This window comes from Nannobrachium achirus, assembly GCF_963921795.1.
Source record: "Nannobrachium achirus genome assembly, chromosome: 17".
NCBI lineage: Eukaryota > Metazoa > Chordata > Actinopteri > Myctophiformes > Myctophidae > Nannobrachium > Nannobrachium achirus.
In genome coordinates this window covers 28,225,657-28,243,415 of record NC_137824.1, presented here as the reverse complement: position 1 = coordinate 28,243,415, position 17,759 = coordinate 28,225,657, and the positions used below count along the sequence as shown (strand labels likewise).

General features: G+C 44.0%; 1 protein-coding gene across 2 annotated transcripts in view; it reads left to right on the top strand.

Annotated features, from left to right (window-relative positions):
• Nucleotides 1-17,600, top strand: part of atp8a1 (ATPase phospholipid transporting 8A1) — a 175,379-nt gene extending 157,779 nt beyond the window's left edge. For both annotated transcript variants that reach the window (XM_080745990.1, XM_080745989.1), the window contains 5 exons: nt 238-345; nt 9,647-9,735; nt 10,538-10,630; nt 12,462-12,553; nt 14,669-17,600. In XM_080745990.1, the coding sequence (XP_080602116.1) occupies nt 238-345; nt 9,647-9,735; nt 10,538-10,630; nt 12,462-12,553; nt 14,669-14,766 (480 nt within the window). In that variant the 3' untranslated portion in view covers nt 14,767-17,600. The remainder of the gene's footprint in view (nt 1-237; nt 346-9,646; nt 9,736-10,537; nt 10,631-12,461; nt 12,554-14,668) is intronic.
• The last annotated feature ends 159 nt before the right edge of the window (nt 17,601-17,759 follow it).

The following is a 17,759-nucleotide window of genomic DNA, read 5'->3' as shown; positions in this document are numbered from 1 at the left end:
AGCAATACAAACCAAGGTTCTACCCAAGTTCAACTTTGCTTTAAATAGTAATTTAACATATCTGTGATAAAAATAATGTTGCATTATTACATTTAGATTGTTATACTAGTGAATAGAATGGGGAAACACTGTTCAGAAACATTTTCACAAGCTGTGTGAATCGAATGACTTCTGTTCCGCCGAGTGAGGAAGCTCATGTTGATTCACTGCTCCTTGTCTGCTTTGCTCGCTGACCAGTTCAGTCACATTGCCATCTGGGGAAGCATCGGCCTGTGGGTGGTGTTCTTTGGCATTTACTCCTCACTGTGGCCCTGGATCCCACTGGCGCCGGATATGTCAGGAGAGGTAAGCAGTCCACACTACACGCACGCACGCACGCACGCACGCACGCACACACACACACACACACACACACACACACACACTGAAACACCCTCTCATTGTTACCTATGAGCTGACATACGTACACACACATGCACACACTCATGGTCACCCACAAGCAGATATTTGGGGTAGCAATAGCTCAGTGGTTCTCAAAGTGGACTCTCTAGGTTCCTTCATGGGGGTCTAAATTGACCCTAGTCTGTAACTTTGACTGTATATGGTGCATTTATATAGAGCCTTTATCCAAGGCGCTTTACAGAAATTGTGCATTGCATTCACCCATTCATACACCGATGGCGGAGGAAACCAAATAAACCCCAACGGGTCCATTTGGTTCCATTTGTACAGTGTCAAAATTAAGGGGAGACCTTCAAATTTCAATGTTCAAACTGAAATTTGAAGGTCTCCCCTTAACTTTGTCAGAACCACTGCACACCACCATCACCGCATAGCTGAATGGTTAGTGAGCCCGCCTAGGACTCCCGAGGTCCCGGAGGTCTCGGGTACGATTCCAGCTCTCGGCAACGTGTTGAAGTATCCCTGAGCAAGACACCTAACCCCTAACTGCCCCGCCCTCCACGCTCTCCCCTCTGTGGGCAGCTGGGTGAAGCTGAACACTTTCCCCGTGGGACGTGATAGGTATACAAAGAAATGTACATGTGCAAAGACGTGCATGCATGCTCTTACACAGTATACACAGATGTGCAGAGGAACTGCACCCTCCAGCAGTGAGAACACCACTGATATGATTCCGATCCCTCATCCACCTCATAATTCACTCTCGGCCGCAGAGTGACAACTGGTGGGAAATTTCACAGCGTAACTTGACACCCGGCTCTGGGTAAATGAGGAGAGAGCCATAGGGCTTCAAAGTGACGGACATTCTGGCTTGTGTTGCGTAATGACTTAATTGGGCCAATTAGCCCCGTGTTTGTATTACGTCGCCTTCGCTCCGCACTGAGTATCTGCAGGTGATGTTGAAGCATCATAGCGGTCCGGGGGAGAGCCTGGATGATTTTGTCCTGAAGCGTAGAGAAAAGGACGGCCAAAACGCTGGTCCACACAGTGAGTGAGAACACTTGGAGCTCAGATGGATCAAGACTTTATATGTCGCAGCAGTGGGATTTGTAGAAAGAAGTACTGTGTGTTGGTGTTTTCAGATGCCACATGAGCCAAGTTCTCCATTTTATACACACACGCACGGTCGCGCGTGAATATCGTCGCTGACGGGCAGAAACCTTGTATCTCCAAGTTTAAAGCTTCACCATACAAGACTGTCACACAAAACTAGTGAAAACTGCAGATCTACAAGCACACAATGCCTCGCGGTTGTGAGGCGTTGCGTGCCTGTAGATCGGCTATTTTCACTATTTTAAATGATTTTTAAAACGACAAACACAAAACGAACGGTTTTGAACATACAAGGTTTCCACCCGACAACAACAATACGGTAGTTCACCTTGATGGTAGCCCGTGTGCATGAAACGGGGTACTTTCATCCAGGCCCCCGTTGCACAGGAGGAAGGCAGTAATGTTGTCCTTTGGGCGGCTGGTAACCCTACGCCTCAGACCTGACATGGGGACACCCGTACATCATCGCACGGGGATGCACCCCCGCCCCACCCCTGACACTGGAGAAGACATCAAGAGACATCATCTCAGCCTCGCAGACCTGGCAGGCCTCTGTGGAGGAGGAGGGTTAAACTCGTCCTGATTACAGCTCTATCTCTTCCCCTCCACTCCACATTGTCCTCTCCTGTGTGTGCTTCTGTTTTTATTATTAGTGTTAATATTTTCTTGTGCTCTCTGCGCCTTCTTTCTCACCTTTTGGCTCAGTCGTCCTCTCTTTTTTTTTTTTTGCCTTTTTCACCCAGTTGTCTTCCCCTGCGTCTGTCATTCCTGAACTACCCGAGGGGTGCAAAAGAATACCAGAGGCTCTCCTCTTCTCCTCCGGTTTCTGGCCCAACTGACTCCTCAATGTCACCTCTTTTAACAGGACACATTAAGCAGCAATACATTTCAACGTGAAAGCATTCATCAGTGTCGGGGTGAGATTGTCTTTGGACGATTGACAAGACAGGTGCAGGATCCAATCCGTGGAACATCTTGGAACGGCCGGCCAAGCCTTTCGTTGGTACTCTATATTGGCTGGAGCCCAAACCACAGATCAAATCCATGTTCACCTCACTGGGGGTGGGGGGGGGGGGTCTTAAACAGACGGCAAAAGAAGATTTCAGATGATTTTTGAACAGGAGATGTAATCCAACTCACTAAGCAGCTTAGTCGCACCTCGGGAGAAGTCTCAGGTACACCCAGTCACATTTAGCTATCAACACAGCTGCCTCCAGCCAGAGTCCTCCCCTCCTCTCTTTTCTCCAACACCTGCTGGGTTCTCCAGACTGGGCTGTTCTACACTGTCATTCCTAAACTGACTCACACTTGCTCTCACGCGTGCTCTCATAAGCGCTTGTCAGTGACACATGGGCCTTGCTCTCAACGAGCATGCGCCAAATTCTTCCACAGTTCCCCTGTCATGCGATAAGAACCCTATTCTGGGTAGGAAATCATTTTTACCCAGAAGTGTGTGAAATGTAGCGGACACTCTAAAGGGTCTGGCGCTGCAGGAGATATTTAAAGGATTTACTAGGGATAAGAATGGGAATTTTCTGAGGAGACTGTATTATTTATTTATTTATTTTATTATTATTTATTTTTTCTATTTATTTATTTTTTTTGGGGGGGGGGGGGGGGGATACTGAATGTGTATTTAAGGACATACAGTATGTAGAGCAGGGGTCTTCAACGTTTTCAGGCCAAGGACCCCTTAGTTGAGAGAGATCTGCTATTTTTGAACAAGTTCTCAGAATATGGACGCTAGGATTCAAGTGGTTAATATAAAAAAAGGAGAAAAAGGTTTGGAGGACCCCCTGTAGTAACTCTTGAGCCTTGAGGACCCCCTAGGGGTCCCGGACCCCCTGTTGAAGACCCTTGATGTAGCGGAATCATGTGAATTGTAAATTGTAAGTGTAATAATACGGTAGTTCTTCATAATTGTCTCCACCAGCCGAAGGCATGGGGGAGAGTATGTTTTCCCCTCCGTCCGTCCGTCCGTCCGTCCGTCCGTCCGTCCGTCCGTCCGTGCGTCCTCGCAGTTTGTGAGCACCTAATCTCAGTTGCCGTTGGCCCGGTCGCTGCCAAAGTGAGCACACACATTCCCTGGATGCCAATCTAGAACCTCTGCCCCAAATCTTTCAAATGGGCCTTTTCTAGCGCCACCTAGTGGCCGATGTTCGCAAAACACATTTCTGTGCACTACTCTTACAGATTTTTTCCAAAAATCCTACAAATCGGTAGGCAGTATCTCGACAGTCATGTGATCGACACGGATCTGTCCGATTTTGCATATTCCATCCTGATTGGCTAAGATTGGCTTCCAAAGTTTGTAGGATTGAGCCGTTTTGAACAAAATGCCTCAAATCCCAAACGCAAAGTGCAATTATCATGAAATCGCGCACACACGTTCCCACTAGGCCGAGGAAGAAATGCCACTTAATTTTTTTTTTATCAGCCTCATGGTGGCGCTATAACAGGCCGATTTGTGGTTTTACCTATAACTCCCCCGATCAGTTTCAAACTTTGTAAGCTTACTCCCTAGAGGCTAAGGATAAACCTTTGCCCTGCATTTTTCACATCAGCCTTTTATAGCGCCACCTTTGGGCCGACTTATGTAAAACACATTTTTGGATATTACTCCTTGAGATTTTATCCAAAAATCACGCAAATCGGTACAAAGTATCTCTATAGTCATGTGATCAAGTCCGATCTGTCTGATATTTCATATTCCATCCTGATTGGCTAATATTAGCTTCCAAAGTTTGCAGGATTGCTCCGTTTTTGAACAAAATGCCTCAAATCATCAACACAGCTTGCGATTACCGTGAAATTTGCCACACATATTCCCACTAGGTCAAGGAACAAATGCTACCCTTTTCACATTAGCCTGTTATAGCGCCACCAGCAGGTAGACTTTAGCAAAAAAAAATGGAACACAATGCTTCAAATCATGCATGCAGCGTCCGAATACCATGAAAGATCTAAGGTGAAGAACATATGCCACCCTTTTTACATTGGCCTATTATACAGTAGCACCACCAGGACGCACGGCCTGGTGGAGACCTGTGCTCGGAAGAGCACTGCTTCTAGTTAGCTGTCAGTCCACTCCAGCGGTACCTGAGATTAGCTGCTCACAGACACACAGACAGGCTCGCTACCGGCCGTTTTAGCCTGGTAGAGATGATAATGCATGATACGTCTGTATTACCTCAAGCAAATTTTGAGTGTCTGCAAGTTGATTTTCATACTGAAATGTGGCCCTGTGAGGCTTCCTTGAAAGTGTAAATAATATGCTTTGTTAAATGATTGGTTGTAGTGTCAAGTAGTACAGAAATAAAGGCCAATTAACAGTGCTAGAAATGGTCTCCTACAAGAGAGCATTGTGGCATTTGGTAAATAGACTAGCCCTTGCTTTTACGAGGGACAATTCGTAGTACAGTTCATTAGCCCAGGAGGAACCCTCAATGTTCCTCACTGTTAAATCTGTGAGTGGTCCAGTGATTGAAATGGAGACCACCGCCACAACTACCTTGAGCTGTTGACTTTGTCCCCCCTTCTGTGTTTTTGGAATACTTAGGGCCTTTCTTAAAGAGCCACATGTGTGTCGTGTGAGACATGTAGTTAAACACGCCCAGATCCACTGGACCCCACAGGGAAAAATGATTTATATGACGCCGCCGCACCTCGAAACCAACCCATTGTCCGTGGTGTGAAGCATTAAATCTGATTTATACTTACTTGTGCACTGGTGTCGTGCAGAAAAAAATGGCAGATCTACGAACTCTGTGTGTTACCAAATATAACTCAGGCTTTAGGTGGGGGTAGTTTTGTGTCGTGTGAATGCGTGTGCATAGATGTTTATTTTACATGATAGATCCATCCATACACGCGTAGTGTATGTCATGAGCTAATACGAGTAAAAATGACACAGTCTGCTCTATAATTTATGCTTGGGACCATTTTCTTTGTCTGCTCTAGACAAAATAATGGTAAATCACAGATGGACAGTTGTGGCTGTGTAACTTCTGTGGAGTTCTAAGTGTTTATGTTATGTATTTTCTCTCTCTCTCTCACCTCGGTTCTCCTAATGGATGTCCATGTGCCTTTTCTGAGCCAACATGCAGAGTGCCCCGAGAGGAGGATGGACCTGGCTGAGAAAGCCAGTGTTTGTTTTCTATGTTGGAAGCTGGTGGGGGGGGGGGGGGGGGGGGTTAAGGGATTGTGAATTCCTCATTTGCCTCTGCATCGCAATGACGACATTTGGGAATTTGTGGATTTGTAGGCCTCGTCCACGCAAGGCCTCTCACTTTTTGCTTTTCTCTTTGTCTCTCAGGGCATTAAGTGAGCAAGCCTCTCCTCATTCTCTGTCCCGGTCCTCTGGGACCAGATCCTCCACTCTACACTCTATATTGTGTTTGCTACTTATTCAGCCTCCCCAGGCCTACAGTGCAGAGCTTTCTATTCAGGACAGTGTTTGCTGATCAAAAGGGGGTATACCTTTTGGATTCTCGTTAATCTCTACCTTACTTGCAGTCATTTGCTGTCTGTCATTCCTCAATTACTAATTCCATCATAAGCGTTCTTCCCCTCTCTCCTTCTGTCCCAGACAGAATGGATGGTCTAGCCAGGCCCAGCTGAGCTTAGCCAGTGGAAAAAGCAACATGGCCAGAGGCAGGCCAAAGTACTGCCCGGGACTGGATTTGACTGAGCCTAAACCCTCCTCCTTTCAGTGTACCTAATAAAAAAAAGGGTTGCACAAAGAAGCTCTGTGCACTCAGGCAGTGAGTGTCTGAATATTAGCATCTCTGGGCTTTGGTGAAGCCAATAGAAAAAAGAAGGGAAAAAAGGCCGGTAGACTTGAAATCTGACAGCCTTTCATATATGATAGAACGTGTGTGTGTGTTTGTGTGTGTGAGAGAGGGAGAGAGACGAGACCGAGCGTGCGTTAGATTTTCTCAATCAATGCTTTCTAAAGCCAAAGGCTCAGGCACAGGGTTAATAGTGAAGTAGTGGATTGTCCTCTACTCTCATTTAGCATCACAATGGTGTGCATTAACATTCTCAGAGCTACTATCACTGTGGGCCAAAACAGGCTCTGATGGATTCTCCCGATCAAGGTCTCTAGGGAATATTACTCAAATACTGCAGGTGCCTGTCTGGATCACGTCATCACAGTTTTAGGATTTATGCCTTGGTATAACCTTATTTCTTGGATATGCACTGTAAACTCTGGTGTGATCATTTATATAAATTTTACTCTGATAGTATAAAAGTGGACCCTCGTGAGACACAAGCATCTTTAGACTCTCTGAGGTATTTGAACAGATTTGACAACATTTGAAACATTTCATACGAAAGGCTCATGTATGCAAAATGCATGAGTAATGGTGTGTGTCAGGGTATGGGTATTAGCTGTGTGTGTGTGTGTGCGTGTGTGTGTGTGTGTGTGCGTGTGCGTGTGCACGTGTGTGCGTGTGTGCACGTGCGCGCACGCACATAGACATAGAGCATTATTCCTGTGCCCATGGGGGGGTCGATAGCCTGTCAAAACACCCCGAGCCATGCTAGTGGACACCACTGTCTGCCTAGTCAGACAAGTTTATTAGTTTGTCCTAAAAATACACCCCCTCACCCTGGAGCCCTCTCCCCCATCCTGCTCCCCAGGGGCCCCATGGTATGAGCCACTGCTAGCATCCACCAAACACTGCTGGCTCAGCTAGAGGCAGTGGAGAGAGTCTCCACACACACAAACATTTGGTGATATTAAACTGTCAGTGATATTTGCAGTGATCATAAATTCAAAATATCGAGGCATCAAATGTGAGGAGCCTTGTTGTTTGTTCTCGCTTTTTATTAGTCTCACAAATCTGTGATCCTTTTTCGCCCCCCAATTTATGTTATGCGTTATAGCCTATAATTGTTTGACACTTTAGTGCATAAAAGCATTAAGCGTAACCCAGGTCTTGAGTACAAGGATTAGCGAGAGACTTGACTCTCGACTAGATTGCCGGGACTTTATATGCTGATAAAAGAGATTTCCAAGGTGTCTGTGCTGTGTGTACTTCATTTGTGGCTGAGGACTATTTGTGGAGCTATATTATGTAAATATTGTTCATAGATTGAAGTTGTAAAAGATGGAGGTGGTTTATTTTAAGGGCTCGTAGACTCCTTGATTTAATATGCTGAGCATACAGCCAGGGTTTATTTTCAAAAGACTCTCAAGACAGCTTAAACACCCCCCATTAAAATGTGTGATACACTGTATGAAAATGAAAATAATTAAACTGACCTTTTGTGATTAAAAAAAGAAAGAAAAAGTCAACTTTTCCACCAGTGCTGGGCAATTTCTAAAATTGACGTGAAAATGTCTCGTGCGTCCATGTAATTTCCCGTCATCTTATGTAGTTTCAGTCGCTGAGAAACACAGAAAAGCCCCATTCATCCCCATCCCTCATCCCCAACTGTAGGAAAAACCCATTTTGATTTCCAGTCATTTGGGATTTCCTCTTTCCCTGATGTTTTGTCAAACATCAAAGTCCATTGGCTGGTAATGACGAACAGATTAGCTAATTTGGGTGCACCTGATCACTTTGATACTTTGACAGTGATCGCTCTGTGTGCGTGCCTGCATTAATATGTTCTGAGTGTGCATGCCTGTATGTATGTTGTTGTTTTTTTATTCACGCACGTGTGTGTAGGTATGTATGTATCTCCTAAGGGGCCGTTGCATAGCCCTGGCCTGTTTCACGTTACAGGAAAGACATTGTCTGCAGGCCCCGGCAGTTTAAACAACTGGCACAAGCATGTAAGGCCTAAATTGCGATGCACGGGGCGTGCGTGTTGCTCTTTGACACGTAATGACAGATAGTTTCAATACAACCGTGCCAAAGTAAATACAGCCCCCACCCAGGAGGCTGAAAGGTTCGGCCCATGCCAAGATGATCCCCGTCCCCCTCTAGTCTTACAAGCCTAATAGTACCTCCCACTATGGCGTGGTACTTTTACACTCCTTCATTTAGACCGTTGTATCGGATTGTCTTCTTTCTGATAAATGCGTGTTTTCTGCAGAAGATCGAGTACAGAAAAGGAAACTGTCTCCACGGATGACAGACTTATGGTGTCTTTTGGGCCGCAGAGTTGAAGTTGAAACGGTTCACATCCATGTCTCGCCTGACAATTCAGCCTCAGTGAAGACCACAGCTATCTCGCTTGAGGATTTATCTTGGAGTGTGAACATGATGTGCACATTTGTAAGACGCCGAACACAACAGTGTTTATTATTCAAACCTAATATGGACGAAGGCATAAAAGAGCAAAGATCTTCTCGCTGTGAAACTTTAATTAATTTGGCTGCTCACATTTTAATGTACATTACAGACAATCAAATTCAGACGTTAAAATCACACTGAAGTAGGATTTATGTTTTTGTACCACTTTGTGTTTGTGTAGCGGTGGTGGGAGTGGTGGAGCATACTCTGACATCATCTGTTTAAATAATTAAATACTTTTGTGATTTCCACACAGCAAGAGGTTGCAATATTTCATCAGTGGGAACATCGTTCCCAACAGCTTCCTACAGTAGATCAACGTACTATATAAAAGTTGTGCAGATTCTTTGGCTCAAAAAAGTAAGAGAAATTCTGCTTTGCCCAAATGCTAAAAGTGTTTTGTATCTTCCTCAGGGTTAAAAGGGGATTTTCAGCACAGCTCAAAGTGGAGTTGTTTTCAAGTGTAAGGGATACTACTGTCCTAATAGTTCACAGGTACTTCCTCTGCCCTGGGGCGTATGGGCCCTCAACTCTATCCAAACACTGGGCCATTTTAGTTAAGATCAGCCCGCTTGACTGAGATGATCGAACCCATCCCGTCTACTGTTTACATAACACGGCAGTTTGTTTTGGGCTGGTTTTGTGTTGCATTGTTTCTGTTGGAGTGCTGTAAAGGGCAGCAATGGCCATGCCTTCAGGGATGTCTCTCTTCTATTGATGAGCTGTTATCTCTTTGCTGCATTGCCTGTTCACCTCTTCGTTGTCTGCAATGACGTGAAGGGTCAATCCACACAGTAGAAACTCAGGATTTTGTGTGTGTCTCTGTGTGTGCGCGTGTGTGTGTGTGTGCGCGTGTGTGTGTGCATGTGTGTGTGCATCAGGCGGACATGATGTTCAGTTCGGGCATCTTCTGGACGGGCCTGGTCTTCATCCCCATCACCTCGCTGGTCTTTGACGTGGCCTACAAAGTGTGAGTCTCATCTCCCCATCTGCTCATCATCACCCCCCACCCACCAACACGCACAACTCTCCACAGGGAGTAACCTGACAAACTCTATCTCACTGCAGTACTCCCCCCTCGGAGTCACTGAACTTCCCATGAACGCTGATATTAACCATTTGTTAATGCAACCGACAGTGATTGTTATTTAAAGCACATAGCTTGGTAGAGTTCTGATTCTCTTCCTGGTCCCAGCAACGGTGAGTTAGGCTCTCTAAGGAAGATACACAACGCACATCCACTTCAGTGTCCGGGTGCAGGACAAATGGAAGATCAAGATAATAATAAGGTCCACAACTGGTTTCACAATTGTTTCAATGCTCACTCAAAGTTTCAGTCAGGGAAAATAATGCCATATTTCCTGATGTTCTTCTGAGCATTGGGCACAAACAAAGTGTATCATCTAACCAGTGTGTGGACCTTTATTATTGTTCCCTATATTCACTATTGTTCAAACTTTATATTTTCAAATAGGGATATCTTCGTCAACATACAATAGCTTCCTCACAATATCGATATCGAGGTATTTGGTCAAACATTTTGTGATATTTGATGTCATTCAAATCACCCAGCCCTACTTCACAGAATTTCAAAACCACTGGTACCCATTCCATAGACATTCTGTGACGGGCATCTTATGTTTGTGTTATTAGACTGAATAATAGTTTATATATATATATATATATATATATATATATATATATATATATATATATATATATACATATATATTATCTATTTGGACATGGATGTTCTTTTCTCTACACTACAGGATCAAGAAGGTGTGTTTCAAGACCTTGGTGGATGAGGTTCAAGAGCTGGAAGCCTTATCCAAAGATCCTGGAGCGGTTGTGCACGGCAAGAGGTACGTCCTCACACACTACACTGTAAAGCAGTGGTACTCAACCTGTGGGTCGGGACCCCCAGGGGGATCCCCAACTTATTTAGGGGGGTCCCAGATGATTAACTTAATGTGCAACATTGTTTACTCACTCAACAGTAAACAAACCGACATAAAGTTCAAGTGCATAGGGGGTATCTGACTATCTGCACATTTCCAAAGTGACAATTTAATACCTCTAAAATGACAAATGACAAAGCATTGGCCAAATTGTCAAATATTAGAGGCCGAAGTTGTGAAAATAGCCGATCTACATGCTCACAACGCCTCGCAATGCGAGGCGCTGTGAGCATGTAGATCTGCTATTTTCACAATAGAACTGTGTTATACAAAAGGTAATGCCTCAACTCTGAGTGCTCGTCAGGGTGGGGGTCCCCAGTTAAAATATGATTATTTTGGGGGTCGCGGCCTGAAAAGGTTGAGAACCACTGCTGTAAAGTTTACGGTAAAATTTGCTCATATCTCTTTGACTGCTCCTGGTCATTTAGGTCAGAGTAGCTAACCTTAACAGTATTTAAGTGAGATTATGACACGCACACACACACACACACACACACACACACACACACACACACACACACACACACACACACACACACACACACACACACACACACAACCACACACAGCTTGTAGACCGGCTATTTAAAACAGTTTTTGACATACAAGGTTTCCACTCGAGAGCAGCGATATATGATGTACTGTATGTTGGACACCTCCGCTTCTATAGTCCAGTCTGAAGCCACTCCCTGGCTCTCCTGTGGGCCTGTGTGTAGGGCTTTAGACAGTGGTGGGAAAAGTACTCACATTATTTACTTAAGTAAAAGTATCAATGCTACAATATAGAAATACTCTGTTAGGGTGCCCTCACACCAAAATACCTATGAGAGTGGAATCCGCGTTCCGCCAATGCATTTCAATGAGAAGGGAGCGTTTTTTGCAGAAATCCTCTGCTGGCATGAAACCGCTTCACTCTCATTGAAATGCATTGGCGGAACGCAGATTCCACTCTCATAGGTATTTTGGTCTGAGGGCACCCTTACAAGTAAAAGTCTGGAATTCAAAATATACTTGAGGAAAAGTATGAAAGTATTGGCATCAATATGTATTTAATGTACCAAAAGTAAAAGTACAAACTGTTTGAAAATGGCCTCGGTATAAAATAGTGGTTAATGGTTAATGTATGGTTTATCGTATTATAATTTATATCTGAAAAGTAACTAACTAAAGTTCTCAAATAAATGTAGTGGAGTAAAAGTACAATATTTGGATCTGAGATGTAGTGGAGTAGTAGTTAAGTAAAGGTATTGGAAATCTCAAGTTAAGCACAAATATCTCAAAATTGTACAGTACTTAAGTACTTAGTTACTTTACACCACTGGCTATGGAGCCAATCAGTGTGAAATCTCATGCCAACTGAAAGCTGATCTCTCTTTGCCTGGATGCTGTCCCAGACCCAGCAGACTAGGACCTCTGGCCCTGGCACGCACACACACACACACACACACACATACTGTATATACTGATACATTACTATGTGTAAAACACACACACATACATACACACACACACACACACACACGCACAGGGTTATTTCCCCCTCCCTGGTGTGTCTTCAGAGTTGTGTCTCGCCCAGCAGGTGAAGCAGTTGTCAGGTCCATCTGCTCGGGTGGAGCAGTAGCTTGACGTACGGGTCATTAAGTCTGCCCGCAGCGCTCAGCATGATACTAACACACTGTGTGTGTGTGTGTGTGTGTGTGTGTGTGTGTGTGTGTGTGTGCGCGTGTGCGTGCAGTTTGACGGAGAGGGCCCAACTCCTGAAGAATGTCTTTAAGAAGAGCACCGTCAGTCTGTACCGCTCCGACTCCATGCAGCAGAACCTGCTCCGTGAGTCCCACTGTCTTCTAACATATACTGTACATGGACATCTGTGTGGACGTGTGTCTGTCCTCTGGGTGAATTCCTCCTTTCTCTCTCTCTCTTTTCTCTCAGAATGTTCTGCCTTTCATTCTCCTCTCTTTTCCGTGTCCCTCTTTCTGTCTACTCACAAATGTATATCTCTCTGTCTATCCATTCTCTCTTCCTCTCACACACACGCTTAGAACAACGCTGCTGTCGGGGTCGTACTACCTTCGCCAAAGGTGCCTTACGGCCAAGGCGTCACACAGTTTAGATGCTATCCCAGAGAAGTGGAAAGAAAAGAATTGCGGATAATTGTTTCTGCTTTCAAATAAAATGGGGGGGGCAGCATGTGTGTCATTATCCCCGTTCCGACGCGTAGCTCCACATCCCCTAGAGGAGGCCGTCCTCGGGCCTAGAGCAGCGGTAACCTGGGGTCTGTTCCACATTAGCCAAAGGCAGGAAATCCACATCCATAATGCTGTCTTAAAGCTCATTAAGTAACACTAAAACAGAGCCACAGCTCCCTGCTTGTGTCCTAACAGCTGCTAACGGCCCCTGGCTCTGCCCGTTGAGCCGTCGGCCTGTCTTAACCACTTATAGTAGATGAATTAGTGTCCGTGTCCACTAGGCAACACTTTTTCTATTTTTATTTATTCATTTGTCATTAATATTATTTTTTTATAGCTGCATTAAACATTCACACATGGGTCAAGGCTCTTATTCCTGACGATTCCTGCCTGGAAATTCACTTGTGTGGCACTCTGGCTAAACGTTTCCAGTGCTGCCAGCAATTCACAGCTGTGGGGCCTTTATGTTGACAATAGTGAAAGTAAAAGAAGCCAGCACTATGAAATGGTGTTTCTTTCACTGCAGGCCAGAATAGTGAACATGGATATGTTGTTTTTGTGTGTGTGTGTGTTTATTTCGCTTGTCTTTTATTCTGTTCATTCTGCTCCTTTGTCTGATCGTTTTGTTTTGTTTTTTGTTTGTCTCATAGGTGGAGATGAGATCATTGTTGTGTGACTTCTTTTTTCTTTTGGTTGTCTTTTCCATAGAGACTAGTACTGTAGTGTTAGCCACTGATAAAAACCTCCTCTCCTCTCCTGTAGATCTTTGTGTTTTAGCTACTGAATTCCCGCTCTTTCCTCGTGTGCCGTGAGTAGAGTGTAGAGCCAGATAACGATTGATTCAACGTTGCTTTGCGATGTCATTCCCATACAATGCACTCGATCCAGCGGGGCCTTTTGAACCCGCCTGCTGGCCTCCAGGTACTGACTGAGTCATTTGACACCTGAAGGTGAGTCAGGGGGTCAAAGATTAGGATGCTATAGGGTGCGTTCGGAAATGCGCACTCAACGCACTGGTGTGCCATGTTGTCGTTCGTTTATTCGGTGCACTTGGTGTGTTGTCGTTCGGAAATTCAGTGCGCGGCGCACAGGTGTGTTGAGTGCACGCACTCACCGACCCAACTCAGAAGATGGGGTTTGACGGTATGGCGCGTCAGTGTGGTGTTTTGATTGGTTGGTTTGGCCATGTCTCGAGCGCTTCTCAGCTGTGAACAATGGAGGAAATTACCGCAAAATGCAGCATTTGCAGCTTCGTTGGTCGTTTGGGCTTGATAGTTTCACACACATCAACTTGTAAACTAACAGCAGGTATGCCAATGTTATGCATTACATCTCCTTTCAATAGCACAGCTACCTGTTAACTGGTCGTTCGTAAATAAGCCACACTGAACGCACTTTACAACGTCACGCCCACTGCACTCACTACACTGAGCACACACCCGGTGCGGGTTTCCGAACGCACCCATAGTGTTGGGCAGGAAACATTACATGATAGCAGGCCACAGGGCACACCCAGTACAGTACATAATGATAAGGGAGCTTAAATGTGTATTTATTTCATTTGTATATATTGTTCATCATTCTGTCATTTATATTTACGTTTTTATTATTTAAACCATTTACCTTATGTCTATTGTTTAAGTTTGTTTTGTCGATTGTCCGTTTTTTTGGTTTACATTCTCTGACACCAGATCAGCCGTTATAGCTCTTCCTGTGCTGAGTAGCTTCTGACTGGCCTTCTCCCTTCTCACAGATGGCTACGCCTTCTCTCAGGATGAGAACGGCGTGGTGTCACAGTCGGAGGTCTGCAGGGCCTACGACACCACCAAGCAGAGGACCAATGATTGGTGAGGCGCCGCCCCTCTTTGGCCAGGCCGGCCTGTCAGGAGCCACAATAGCCATTGCCAAAGGCGATTTGAAGCGAATCCGGGGGGAATCCCGGTGTACGAGCCCATGCCCCCCCCCCTCACCTTCCCACCAGTGTGAGGGGATATTTGGACATGATAATGAAATGGACAGCAAAGAGGGAGATATTGTACAGTATTGTACTTCTTCAAAAAGGGATAAAAAAACAAGGAAAAAAGTGTTGAACAAGTATTTCACTATGCTGTAGTTGTGTGTCCAGCAGACGTGATGAGCACTGTGCTTGCATTTTTACGCATAAATCTGTGGTCTGAAGTTCCTCACTGTTCTCGTTCAGTCTGTCGGGAGTTGGTTGTGTGTTTAAAGAAATGATGTATTCAATTCTGAGCCAAAAGTTTTTCAATCACTTTATCAAATCAACCCTGAACTGTAAGCCGTACTGTACCAGACTACTAAAAAAATCAAGACACCATACGATTAGTTCTTAAATGCTTATTATTATTATTTGTATTACAACTTAGAGTTGATTGCCAAAGAGCAGTCGTATATACAATCTCTTCCAAAACACTGTTGAAATCTAAAAGGAAAATCAATTGAAGAAAATGTATTGTACTCGCACTCCTGCGTTTATTCCAGAAACTGAATGGACCACTTCAGACCAGACATGTCGATGTTTTTTTCTTCGTTTTTGTTTTGCACTCAAGGAAAAGTCTACTGTATAATAAGGCCTTACATTTATTTATGCCTTCAGCCATACTTTTCATTTTCATTACATGTCCTTTTTATTTATTCTAAAAGAAAACAGAAACAAACAAACAACGTATGTAGATATCGTGCCTGATTTCGCTTCATGGTTTTCAACTCTTGCCTCGTAAAAAAAGAAACGTAGTCCAGCTTCCCTCCATTTTCTACAGCAGTTCAGTTCAATTGCTCTCCACAAATAATTGCATTCCACACATTGCTTGACTGCGACTATCACAATGGTGCCTATGTAGACCTTTTCCCTATTAGAAAACAGGTAGCCAGGAGTAGTTTAGCCAGCTAGCATAGAACAGTGCTCCTCACACCTATTGAGAAGACAAAACCATTGTCGTTCCCTGACCACCACCACATTATTGTACAATGTGAAACATACACAGTGTCTTATGGCACAGGTAAAAGCAAGGTCTCTTGGTTTTAGAGGGGGAGGAGCAGAGTGTCGACCAGCTTGTTTGAACGTCTGTATGCTTCAGAGTGGTGGCTTTTATTTCACAATACTTTGTTTCCCCTTATAAATGGAGATTTTAACTTTCTAACATAAGTGCCATTAGCTTAAGGGAGAGAGAAATATTAGCCAGGATGCTCCACAACTCTATCGAATCTACTTTGTCTCTATAGTTATTTTGTGAATTTGTATTTTTATATTGGAGATGTATGAATTTTGCATTGACCGGCTTTGTAATGAACTGTCGTCTGTAAGTTCTCTTTCTGTTTTCTTTTCTCTGATACACTGACAGAATGCTCAAAAGATAGAATGAGGAAACCGAGCTTTGTTAAATGTCCTGTTATTAGTATTAATATTAACATTGTTATGGCTTTGTTTATTTATAATTGATTGACTACTTGTGTCTGTGTGATTGCTTTTTTTCTCCCTATGGGAGATCTGTTTTCTGATTGTATGTGTGTGTCTGTGCGTGCGAGACTGTGAGCGTGTCTGTGTGCGAGAGCGAGCGTGCAAGTGATTTGTTGTCTGCATGTGCATGTGTGTGTATGTGTGCGTGTATGTGTGTAACCTGTGGATAACTTATATGTATGCATTGCATGTGTGTCCTATATGTGAGACTGAGAGCTCTCAGCCCTTTAGTTCTCTTGTCGCTTTCTTTTAGTGTGCGCGTGTGTGTGTGCGCGCGGCGTGTGTGTGTACAGTATGTATGGTAATACTTGCTCTAATTGTCTGTTTGCACGACTCCAGGTATAGCAAGCAACGGTGTACTACTGTGAGCTGATGCATGGCCCACTTCAGGGTGTTTGCGTATATTGTGTGAGTGTGGTTGTGTGTGTATGGGTCTAATTGTGTGTGTGTGTGTGTGTGTGTGTGTGTGTGTGTGTGTGTGTGTGTGTGTGTGTGTGTGTGTGTGTGTGTGTGTGTGTGTGTGTGTGTGTGTGTGTGTGTGTGTGTGTGTGTGTGTGTGTGTGTGTGTGTGTGTGCGTGCTCTGGAGGTTCTTTGCTCCTCCCATGCTCAGCTAGCTTTGACAGGTGCTGTTGCACTCAGTGTATCTCCTATAGTCTAGTTATTGGTTTTGGAATAAAACATTTCTGGGTGTATATGTTTTTACTTGTGTTCTTCATGCAGTGTACCTCTACTTGACATAAAAAAGTGTTTCTCTTTTGTGTTTATCTTCTTGGTTCGGTGAGGGTATATTGATTTATGCTATTTCAGTTTTTCTTTTCTTTTCTTTTTTTATAAATGTAATTGATCGGTTGTCATCTGCTGTCAAAACTTTCCAAAAATGCTGAATGTGGATCTTTCATTGTGGAAGGCTTGGACTGTTGCTTTTCCGGAAAATACAACACGTGGTCGTCTGTGAAAGTCGTGGGCTGCATGAATGGATAACTAAAACTGTTCTTTGGTTAAGTGTTCTAATCGTACTACTTTGATTCTCCTTCAAGTGTTGGTCACTTTACAGAAGAAAAATGCACTTTTAATCTTTTCTTTTCGAGTATGTGTTACTTTTCACGTCATTTTGTTCAAACGATTGTTCTGCATGTTGGGACTGCAAATTTTAAGTGTCGTCTTCTACTGCCATGAAGGACTACTGAAATAAACTTTACAAACAAATAAGATGCCATGTTGTCATCATTATACAAACCTCGCTACCTCAACTACTACTTCGGCTCCACTACATGTCAGAGACAAATATTTTACTTTTACTCTACTATTATTTGAAAATCTAATTTGTAGAGTTTGATTATAATTACTTAAACATACATTAACCACTTC